The 12747-nt window shown below is 37.8% G+C and overlaps 1 protein-coding gene across 1 annotated transcript in view; it reads left to right on the forward strand.

Annotated features, from left to right (window-relative positions):
• The window catches only part of LOC101896333 (mucin-3A), a 266310-nt gene that overhangs the window by 174574 nt on the left and 78989 nt on the right, over positions 1 to 12747 (forward strand). The window contains exon 6 of the mRNA XM_011292830.3: positions 10041 to 10165. Coding sequence (XP_011291132.2) covers positions 10041 to 10165 — 125 coding nt within the window. The remainder of the gene's footprint in view (positions 1 to 10040; positions 10166 to 12747) is intronic.

Here is a 12747-nt window from a genome sequence, read left to right on the forward strand (position 1 = left end):
AGCATTACTGGCGATTATTCCATCATTAATCAAATGTTTTCTTGAAGGCCACTAAATGTCCACCCATAAAATTCTCATGAATGACAACAAAATGGAAAGTTGGAGACAACGAAAAATAAACGACAACAACAACACTGACACAACAAATTATAGGAAATTCATTCATAAATGTGTTTGTGTGTGTGTAATGGCATTTGTAATGGTAGTAGTTGCCGTTGTATCATGTGTAGTGATGGTACATTGTAATTATAACCATTTATCATTTAATGGTAAACAAAATTGAATTGTTTGCAAAGCAATCTCATCCCAAGAGAGAGAGAGAGAGAGAGAGAGAGAGGGAGAGAGTGAGATGAGAACGACAATCAAGTCCATCAGCAGCCAACACTGTCCACATTGGACAGCACTCAGAAAGAAGTAAGTGATTACAAGTAGCCAGGAGTAGCAGTAGTGGCAGTGATGGCCGACCGACCAGCCGGCCGGCTATCATTCGATTTATGTCAAGCAATTTATTACACACACTTTCTCATTTGTTGTTGCTACTGCTGTTGTTGTTGTTTGTGTTACTTCGTTATTGATGTTATTAATTTTGTAATTCCTCTATCTCAGTTTGCTTTGTTTAATTCCAATAAAACTAGCAGAGATATGGAGGCAAGTGAAAGTGATGCTGAAGACGAAATGAAATGTGTAGAGAAAGTAGTAAAGTTTCATTAGCCTATATGGGACGATTTATGGCAAATATTTATGAGTTCTGTCCACCAAAGAAGAGCCACCATTAATTGATGTGGTGCTCCTAGAGTGGTGAGACTGTTTATGTAGTTTATAATACAGTCTGGGATAAGATTAGTGGATTATATTTATGCCATCGACACAAATCAGTTCTCAAGGCCAAACAAATCATAGTTGAGAATTAGTCAATTTTAAATGACTAAGTATTTGGTTTTGTGAAGAGCTTTAAATGTCATAAGCCATTTTTGGTCAATTATCCTTTCTTATATTAAGCTTTTGATAAGACTTTTGTATGAAACTGAAATGAGAACAAATAATAAAACAATTAATACACTATTCAATTATAAAAAAAAAACGCAACAAAGTCAAACACAATAATTTTTACATATTTATACCCTACAACACTATGTGTTGGGGGTATTATACGTTGATTGGGCCAAAAATTATGTAACACCTCGAAATATTGGTTTCCCACATAGGAAAGTATATATGGATCTTCCTATCTCGCAGAGCTGAGTCGATCTAGCTATGTATGTCTGTCCGTCCGTCTGTCCATGTTAATTTATAATCAAGCTACAGGTCGTAATTACAACCCGATCTTTACGAAATTTAGAACGGAGGTGGGGCTGGAGCCAGAATAGAAGTATATTGCTTTTGGACCGACCACTGATTTCCTGATTTTGCAGTTGCTCTACAGGTCGCAATTATAGACAAATCGACGCAGAAGTTAGCTTGGGGCTAGAGGCTACGCTGGGCAGAAGCCTTCCAATTTTGAAGGTCATTGGGTTATATTTAGTAGGTATTTCACCCACCATAACATTTGTGTTAAACAAGAGTTAAATTTTCCATTAATCCGGGAATAATTTTAATCCCGGTGAAATCACAAATAGACGGACGTGCCGATTCTGACCATTACTTTGATGCCGATAGTAAATATATCGGATATATATAATGAAATATATACAATCTATATTTACAAAGGAAGGGGATGTTAGCAAGAATGCTTATGTCTCAAGAATGGCTAAACCGATTTTGACAAATTTTGTCAGTTCAGAATGCCCTCGTGGTATATAATGATAAAATCCAAAAAATCGCATAAAAAGATGTCAATAATGATGCTAATATATAATATTGAAGTATATTTTTTTAATTTTTTTTTTTTCACTTTACAACACAGCTTGGGGTTACTATATACAAATTGTAATTATCGTCCGATCCTCACGAAAATTTTCACAAGGGTAGGGCTAAGGTCAAAAGGGCTAAGCCTATTTTTTCAAAGATGTCCGCAATATATTTAGGGGTTGAAATGGACCAACAACTAAAATGTTCCTGATTTTGCGGCCGTTATAAAGGTCACAAATAGAAACCAAAGGACACGAAATCTCGCACGAAGTTAGAGTTTAGGAGAGCGAGTAGAATGGACCACTACTTTTGCGTGAGAAAACATTACTTACAGGCGATATCCGAAATACACAAAAGGCGAACCTGAGAAGAGACTTAAGGACAGCGAAGAATTCTAGCATTTTTGATGACCATTGAATTTTATTTAGCTGTAAAATGGACCACAACCACTAACAGCAGGACGGTGTGCATTAATATTGGGCAAATGTCCCCAGTCAAAATGTTAAGGCTAATATCTGGGCAGTGCTCCGTGATATAATTTTAAAAGCGAAATCTTCCAAAATCGATTTGGAGATAAGGAGGCTTCTAACATATTGTAGTGTTGTAGGGTATCACATGGTCGGCCCTGCACGACTATAGCCTTTGCTTACTTGTTTTTATACCCTACACCACAAGGTGGTCAGGGTATTATGTCTTTGTGCATTTGTTTGTAACAGGCAAAAGGAAACGAGATAGACCCATAGTTCCTTTTGATGATCTGCATAGAATCACTTTCTGAGTCGATTTATGCATGTCCGTCCGTCCGTCTGTCCATGTATTTTTGTAAACAAAGTACAGTTCGCATTTATTGCCCTATCCAGATGAAATTTTGCACATATCATTTGTTTGGCCCAAGGACAAACCCTATTGAAATTGGAGATAATCGGTAAAAATTTAGATATAGCTTCCATATATATCTTCGTCCGATTTGCCCTTTTTTGTGCACCAAACGTGTAATATCTGCCCGAATAGTATGGAATTTTGCACATACAACCAAATTAGGCCTGAAAATAAGTATGCCAAATTTTATCGAAATCGGTTTAGATATAGCTATAGCTCCCATATATATTGTTCATCCGATTTGTTATTTTTGTCCTCCGCAGCCGTAATATGCACTCTGCAACAACAATATTTGGGGAAATATATCAAATGCAGCTCAGAAATACCTTTGCTAAATTTTTTCGAGATCGGTTCAGATTTGGATATAGCTCCCATATATAACTTCGTCCGATTTACAATTTATTGTGCACCAAACGTCTAATATTTGTCCAAATGGGTTGGAATTTGGCACATACGACCGAATTTAGTCTAGAAGGTAGTATGCCAAATTTGGTGAAGATAGGTTCAGATATAGCTCCCATATATATTGTTCATCCGATTGTTGTATTTGTTAACCACAGCCGTAATATGCACACCGTAACAACGATATTCAGGGAAATATATCAAATACAGCTCAGAAATATATTTGCCAAATTTTATCGAGATCGGTTCAGATTTGGATATAGTTCCCATATATATTTTTATCCGATTTCAAATTAATTTCGCACCAAATGGGCAATACAAGTCCGAATTTAAAAGATACAAATGCTTCGGCATATTTAGTCCTTTTGAATTTTAAATTATAATTATAATCATAGCGTGTATGATTGAATTCTCCCATAAAAACTTTTAATTATTAAGTGGAGCTCAACTAAATTAGCAAAGTGGTGTAGGGTATCATAAAATCGGCCCCGCCCGACTTTAGGACTTTCTATACTGTTTTTTTTTTTTTTTTTTTTTGAACGAATGAAAGCAAAAATGCCGGAAATAGCATACAATTTTAGAATACGTTCACATTTGTTCGAATTGGCCACCTTTGGCACGAATTATGGCCTTCAAACGGCCAATGAAACCGTCACACGCTGCCCGAATTTTGCTCTACGGTATATTGGCCCATTTCTGTCGAAGCGCTTGCATGAGGTGAACGACACTTTGGTATTTTTTAGTACCAACCTTGCTTTCAAAATACTCCAGGCACAATAGTCCAACAGATTTTATATCCGGATATTTTGGTGGCCATTGTGCGCTGTAAGTGAAGCGAGGAACCTCATTTTGTAACCAATCTTGGGTTGCGATGGTGCTGAGTCCTGTTGGAATGGCCAAGGTCTGCGGCCAAAATGTTTACGTGCCCAAGGCTTTAATACACCCTCCAGAATATTTTCGCTATAATATTCGTCATTTATTCTGATGCCACGGTTGATTAATACGAGCGGAGAGCGACCATCGGCTGTTATGGCGGCCCACACCATCTCCATGGCCGGCGCTTGAGTTCTGGTGGCCAACCGAAGGTGCACATTTTCAGCTGACCTCTTTGGCAAGTAAAAACGATCATTTTGTTTGTTTACAGACTACTGGACAACGAATGTTTTCTGATCGGAGCGGAGAAAACCAAATTCGGCAGTGGTGGCTCTTTGACAATTTGCGAAGTGTAAGTTATAGGGTATAGTGTTCGGTTTAAATATGACTTAAGGATAACTGGGAACACTGATGAATGTATCTCCGGTGTCTAAGTATTTCGTTATATGCGAGTTGAGGATAATTGGGAACTCTGAAGATAGAACGTCAGATTACGATGATTGTTATCGGGTCGTAGACGATTTGAACATTTATGCACGGATTTCGGCTGTTCGGTGATTGCGATAATGATGATCGGGTTGTAGACGATTTAAAGATATTGTTGTTTTTAGGAGTAGTAAATATGAATGTTTGTATTCTTCTAATTCAAGCTTCAGGCTTAAAAATTAAGCTACTTTAACGGGCTGTAGCCAGAGATCTTCTGGAGTGAGTAGGGTAGTTCTGGCTGTGCAATTAAAGATGTGCAGCGTATTGTGCGGGCCTGTATCATACGCCGGGCAGACGTCACGCACATCTTCATCAATTCGTGCCCAACAGGAATTCGGACGACTACACCTCCTGAACGTAATTGCGCTTTGCCTAGGCAGCTGACGTTCTTTAACTGCAATGGATAGGGGAGGATTCCGAGTACGGCATTCATCCTATAATTGCTAATAGCATCCGCGACTGCATCGGTATGAATGTCACTCAGACCTGCCTGATATGCTTCTTGATCTCGAGTTATCTCTTATAGCGTTGGACCTCCCTCTCTAGATCATGTATGTCTTTTCTGACACGCCTGGATGTATCCACCATATTATGGTTGGTATTATTCCCGCTGTAACACCCAAGCAGGTATGTAGATGGTCCACTGTTGTCATGAGGAGGAACCCTGTCACAGGTCTCAGGGCAGCATTCTGGCAGATATGGATGTGCTTCCACTGCGTAGCACTAGTATTCGCAGACCACACTGGAGCCGCAGGCCGACCTATATCGTTTTAAGAGATCAAAAAGGTTTCCTTGTCCGCACCCCAAGTTCTGCCGGATAGCGCCTTGAGGACCTTGTTTCTAATTTTCATCTTGTCGCAGATAGCTGTGGCTTGCGCGGACAACTTGAACATGCTGTCGAATGTGACCCCTAGAATCTAGGGGTAGTTCGTATTCGGTATTAAACTTCCCTCGACCTTCAGATTTAGTTGTATTCTCATCTCCGCAGACCATGTGATAAAGAGTGTGGCCGTTGATTTCTTGACGGATATTTTCATATTCCTCGCATGGAAGTATGCGGCAAGTTTCGCGAGATAGGGGTTCAGCCTTTCACATATGTCATTGACCACTATGCTCGACTCATGATCGTACAATCATAAACATACCTTACGATCTCTATGCCGTCAGGAAGGCGAAGAATTCTTGAAAGGTAGAGGTTGAACAGTTCCGGAGATATGTACTTTTAAGGATATTCGGGTATTCGGAAGTGTATAGTATCGGGAACTCGGCGATCGTAGGGTCAGATTAGCTACGGTTTATAATTGCTTCTGCGTCACTACTCTGGATTTCGGTTGGAAAAGTGAGCCTGAGCCTGTGAGCCTGAATCGTCCCAGCTTACGATTTTATTAGACCGATGTATCAAAGAGAGCATCTACCATTCTTAAGGCAACCCCCCTACAAGAGCAAGCCTTTGCTGCAAACAGGAACAAATACTCTTAATATTACCAGCATAGCCATGTCAATGAGAATTATATCTCATTCGCCGTTAGCAATTCGATTGAATTGATTGGTTTGTTTTTTCAAAATTTCAATCTCTCTCGAAAAAACAAAGTTTTGAAAACGTTGCATGATTACAGATCATGACTTATCACTTTTACACAATATTTTATATACTGGGCACTCATTATGAGGTGTCATGTAATATACTCACAATAATAAAAATAACTTCAAAATTGTTCAAGTTCCATTCGATTCCATTCCATTCGAACGAATACAAATTGAATAAATTATTTGTTGTTATCTGTTATTTCAATCTTTTCAAATATCTAATTGCAAAAGAAAATAGCTTAAAGTGAAATCTTCTTCCTTCCAATGTTTGTCATTTGTAAATCACAACAACAATTTACTAATGGTCATTAAATAAAGCATCATGGTCATAACATATAAACTGACCCATAACTATGGGTCAAGACTTGCTCCGCATGCAAGGATGCAAAGAGACACACTCACTCACTCACACACACCCATCCTATCCATTGAAGCATAAACAAACTGAAATGAGATCCAACTGAAGTACACACAAGACAGAACGATGAATCTATGCTATTACAGGGACACACTCACACAAACACACACACACATGCATACTCTCGCAACGATATGAGCATGGCAGCATGGTAATGTTAAATCAGGAATTCACATTTCTTTGCAGTGCAGTGGCTGGTGCCAGTGCCAATACGAAATGCAAATGCCAGAATAGGTCAGTTCAAAGCAAGCCAGGCAGCAAAGAAAGCAAACTTGTTGTTGGTAATAAAGTAATTAATTCTCAAAGCATTCAGTTACGATGACTGGCAGTACACAATGGACGGATGGATGGCGGGATGAATGGATGTGAAATAAAAGATAAAAGCAAGTCCTCTTTCTCACAGAACAGATAGCATCTATAGAAAGTGGATACTTGTGTGAGGAGTGTAAATTATGACCGCTTGCCTGAATAGAATTTAATATTTTTCGAGCTTTGTTTAGAAATTCCCATGCCGATGCATTTGATCAGCGATTTTAAATACCTTCTGTAAATGTGCATTCCCTGTAAAATATCCACATGTATTGTTTGAAAGACAAGAAAGAAGTTTTGAAATACCCACATCATTTGCTTACAATGAGGAGATTTTCATTGGAAATCCACAAATTCTCTAATAGTTCCATGAATTGATTAAATGTTAATGGCACTTGCAAACTGATACGGCATTGAGTACAAGAGGTTTCAATGCCCTATATAATTTGTGGCATAAATGAAAATTAATAATGAACATTAATACACAGTAAGATTCAGTTCATAATGAAAAATGTAATACATGTGTCATATTTCCATAACATTTTCCGGCATTTCTTGTGCGGAGAAAGTATAATGCATTAGTTTTGAGAACTAATCTGAGAAGTCGACCAAATTTTTGAAGTAAAAAATAAAGCATCACCACTAAAGGCATTTAAAGTACCTTAAAATATATTGTAAACTAGCAAGTGCACGTCAGAAAAAAAGTCAATTTTAGATTCGTTCCAAAAGTACGTTTGGTACGTTTTAGTACTCAAAATTCACAATTTGTTCAGTTTAACAAACAATTTTAAATCAATTCTTCCTACATCGTACCAAATTTTTAGGTTTTTTATATTATTTATATTTTTCTTTTTTGGAAAGAACAATTAAAAAAGCTGTAATTGAATACCCTCCACCATTGACCAATTTAGCAATTTCAATAAATAAAATCCGTTAAAAATTCTGTTAAAATCTTAAAAATACCGAATGTAACCGTATATTAGGGTCTATACGACGATGTAGACCTGTATAGGCAACTCTTGTCACAAGCCATTACAATATTCAAATGTGAAACTTAAAAAAAATCTGTGAATAATATATTTAAAATCATCGAAATACCGAATATAGGGAGGTACTAATATAGCTGGGGCTGTACCTAAACGTGGACATGCACAGACAATTTTCTGTCATAGGCTGAAGTATCCATAACAAACTTCAAATACCAAATTTGAAACAAATCCGGTTAATAATGTCGATAAAATCATCAAGATACCGAAAATAGGGAGGTAGCATTATATGGGGGCTATACCAAAACGTGGACCTACATGGCCCGTTTGCAGACATATTATACACTTGAGTAAAATTTTATCAATCTACTTCATTTCGTTCGGAAGCTAGAGTGATTTCTACAAACGGGCGGACATCGCTAAATCGTCATGCAATTTATGCTAATCATGAGTATATATGCTTTGTGGGGTCTAAAATGTATATTTCGAGGTGTTACAAACGGCATATACCCACCATACTATGGTGGAGGGTATAATAATACTGCATCTGTCCTGATTTTAATAGATAGACATGTTTTAGATTGTATGTTAAATATAAATCATCTTCAAGCTCATCTATTTCAACCAAATAGTTAGAGCCTGCTGAATGATTTATACACTCAGTTTATGGGCTAGTGTTATACGGAGGGTAAATATCATTCGATACGGCCAAAATGTGCCTCATCAAAATAACGATTTTAGACCCTAGGTCTATTTGGACCAAATTTGTTTCAGGGCATTTTGGAGTCGATCTAGGGAATTCCGTCCCTCCGTCTGTCTGGCTAGTGCGCAAGATAATTCTCGAAGGGAGTATCTGAATGGACCAAAACTTTGTACATCGCAATATTATCGTAAGAAATTAAATTGAAATCCCAGAAGGTTAATATCGGTCCACTTCTTTTGGTATCTCCCCACAAAATATCAAAATTTTTATAGAAAATAATTTACCGTGTACAACAAGAAAGAATCCTCCGATTTTGTCAAAATTTTACAAAGTCCAATACTTGTATCAGTGCTAAGTTAGGTGCGAAAATGGACAATATCGGCCCACTCCATCATCTATCTCCCCCACAACAGGTTCAGTCTAACACATCCCAATATTTCTAGCAAAACAAGATCTGGTGGGAAGATGGTAGATATCGATCCACTCCTTCTGGAACCTCCTCCATAATGGACCAAATTTTTGAACAAATTACTTATGTGCATTCGATTATTTTCTAACTCGGCACATCCCAACATTTCTATCAACACAAAATCATATGTGTAGATAGAATATATCGGAATATGTTGTCTCATCCACAAGGAGTCAAAATTTTAAATATTTATATCTGTCATATAATAAGCATCAGATTCACTTGAAATTTCACACATTCCAACTTTTCTATAACGTAATATCTGGTGTGAAGGTGTAATATATCGGACTTCTTCTTCTGGTACCTCCCCCACAAAGGTACCCTTCATGAAAAGTCGGCGATTCTTTTCAAACTTGGTATATTACATATTTTTTGTCAATTTATCGGTAAGAAGTGGATAATATTGGTCCACTTCTTTAGTATCTCCTCCATAATGGGTCAACATTTTGAATAATCGTAATGTAGGTCAAAATATATTTTAATAAACTGGCATAAGGGTATACATCTGTCGACAAACCCGACTAACATTTCCGTATATAACTTTTAAAGCACATCAAAATCTTATATTTTCGAAATTTTTCTCACACCCTACTATCCTTTTTGTTAAAACTGCTGACATGAATAAAATCAATTATTTAATTAAAGAATTTCTCCAGAAATCAGTAGAAAACCGCAAAGCAAATCCGCATGATTAATTTTGTGCTCTTCGCTTAGCATCCAAACCGGATTTCCCTTTGGCATCTGAACACTCACGTCGAACATAACAAATAAATCACCTTATCGTGTTATTGACTTAACTCGGCATTAGTGCCGGGTCCATTTTACAATTATCTCGGTCAAGTGTGGTGGTCTATCTCTGTTGAATTAAATCACAGGATTTGATTAATTTATTAGGATATCCTTTATGGGTTAGTTTGCATAGTTTAATGTCGTTTACATTGCGTACATACCGATACAAGACAAATACACCAACACACCGTCCCCCCTCTCTCTCTCTCTCCCCCTCCGATGTCCTTTAATAAATGTATAACTCTCTAATGTTGTTATTGTTGTATTTGTTGTCTTGTTTACATTTTACAGTTCAAACGATAAATGGCTAACGAGCAGAGTTACCATTACGGATGCCAAGCTCTCCGACAGTGGCAATTATTCATGTTCGATTGGCAGACTCTTCACAGCCATTGTCCAGGTGCAGGTGTTGACAGGTGAGTAGAATGCAGAAAAGTACAAAGTCAATAGAGAGCCGGTAGTCGGACTCGATATCGAAGAAGAAGAAGAAGACGACAAACAAATGGCAAACAAAGATAGAAACACTTTTGCTATTTTCCCCCAATCTCTGTTGGCCAAGATGCAGTCGTATGACACACATTTTTAATTAATTTAAAGCACACACACACATACATACATCCCTTCCAAGCTCCCTTTTGCCCTTCCGTTTCATTGTCCTTTGCCCTGCTCTACGATTAAGACATTCAGTCTGGCAACCAAAAAGCAATTCTCCCATTTCGTATTTGCACAACTTCAAGGTGAAACAATAACAACAGCAAAAATGTCAGCAGCTCAGTTCGAATCTCGAGAAGATACTGCTGCTACGGCTGTTGTTAACTTCATTCGAAAGTTCTCGACACATTTCGGTAATTAATTTACATTTATCTTAACCCTTGTTTGTGCCAAGTTTTACGACATTGTATCAATGTTCAATTGGCCCGGGGGGCACACAAAAGGCTAATAACAGTTCATTCCTTGGGCCAAGAGGAGTTGGCCATTTTCAGGAAATTAAAGAATGTATATTTCCAGATTAAATTTTGTAACTAATTTCCAATCCGAGAAGGGTGGGGGAGGTTAATGCATAAATTCCAATACTAACAATGAATAAGATATTGGTTGTATATGCAAAATTCTGTAATTTCGTTATTAGATTATGCCATATTTTAATACTCTCGGGGAAATAAATTCACATAAACCGTATAAAGAATTCAATAGATCGAATAGGATATTTAGTATGGAACAAGGTTTTGATGTTATAAATTAAAATATAAATGAGCACGGATGTAGATTGGCAATGTTTAGGGAAATGAAAGTCATAGAGAGGTCATAAAAGGATGAAGAGGAAAATAATAACACGGAAATCCAGCAAATTAAAAAATTAGAGCCAAAAAGAGAAGACACGCGTGTGGGCGTCTTAAAAGTTTACATCACAAAGTAACTAAAATAGAGAGATTGCAAGTCCCTCCCTTTAAGAAATGTTCGAATTAAGATTCCCCGAAATTCGTGAGTTTTAGGTATACAGGAAAAACCTGAAAAACCTGCAACCAACTTTAGACTGCTCTCATTTAAAAGCCAGCTGTTAAAATTATTCCAGTGACAGCTCATTACATTGTTTACCAGCGTACAAAAGCATATAGGTGAGAATTTTCCAGAAAAAAAGTTATTCGTGATGTATTCACGCGTGATAGAGTGAGTTCTTTATATTTGGCTGGAAAACCACAAGTGGCTATCGTTAGAACACTCCAGGATTGAAATGTGAATAAATCTTTTGTGTCTCGTACCATCGCTCGTTACCGTGATACTGGTAGCATAGCCCGATGTCAAGGAAGTGGACGGAAGAAAACAGCAACATTAGCAAAAATGATTCGAAAATTAAAGAAGCGAGTTGATCGCGTCGCAACATTCCATTCGGAAAATATTAAAAAATGAGCTCGCGGCAAAGCCATTGAAATTCCAAAAAGTGCAAGAAGTTACACCGCAACAGAAGGAAAATAGACTGAAAAGAGCTTAAGAGTTGCTTCGGTTGGCCAAAAGTGGTGAACTGCTGAATTTGGCTTTCTCCGATGAGAAAACATTCGTTGTCCAGCAGTTTGTAAACAAACAAAATGATTGAGTTTACTTGCCAAAGAGGTCAGCTGAAAATGTGTATCTTCGGTTGGCCACCAGAACTCAAGCGCCAGTCATGGTGATGGTATGGGCCGCCATAACAGCCGATGGTCGCTCTCCGCTCGTATTAATCGACATAATGGCCACCAAAATCTCCGGATCCAATACCAATCCGTTGGACTATTATGTCTGTAGTATTTTGGAAAGCAAGGTTGACATTAAAAAATTCCAAAGTGTCGATCACCTCAAGCAAGCGCTTTGCCGGGAATGGACCAAAATGCCTCAGAGCAACATTCGGGCAGCGTCTGACGATTTCATTGGCCGTTTGAAGGCCATAATTCGTGCCAAAGGTGTCCAATTCGAACAAATCTAAACTTATTCTAAAATTTGATACTATTTCCGACATTTTTTGCTGTAAAAAATATGGCGTTTGACTTTGTTGCAGTTTTTGTTTTCTCTCACCCTGTATATCATTTGATACAGCCAAAACGTGCCTCATCGAAATAACGATTTTAGACCCTAGGTCTCTTTGAACCAAATCCGTTTCAGGACATTTGAAGTGGATCTAGCGATATCCGCCCGCCCGGCTGTCTGTTGTGCACGATAACTCTCGATGGGAGTATCCGATTTGGTCCAAACTTGGTTTATCAAACTTAGATCGAGTTCGAAGATGGCCCCACAAAAGGTCGAAATGTACAAAAAATATTTTAGTGCACAGGATGAAACAGGACAATCCGATTTTTCAACTTTGCAAATCGTAATATTTGCGTCAGTGCTAGGTCGGGTGTGAAAATTAACAATATTGGACCACTCCATCAAGTACATCACCCACAAGGAGTCAACATTTTGAATAATTACAACTCTTATAAAATGTGATGTAAGACTCCGATTGTCTTCAAATTTCACATATCCC

Source organism: Musca domestica, unplaced genomic scaffold (assembly GCF_030504385.1).
Source record: "Musca domestica strain aabys unplaced genomic scaffold, Musca_domestica.polishedcontigs.V.1.1 22, whole genome shotgun sequence".
NCBI lineage: Eukaryota > Metazoa > Arthropoda > Insecta > Diptera > Muscidae > Musca > Musca domestica.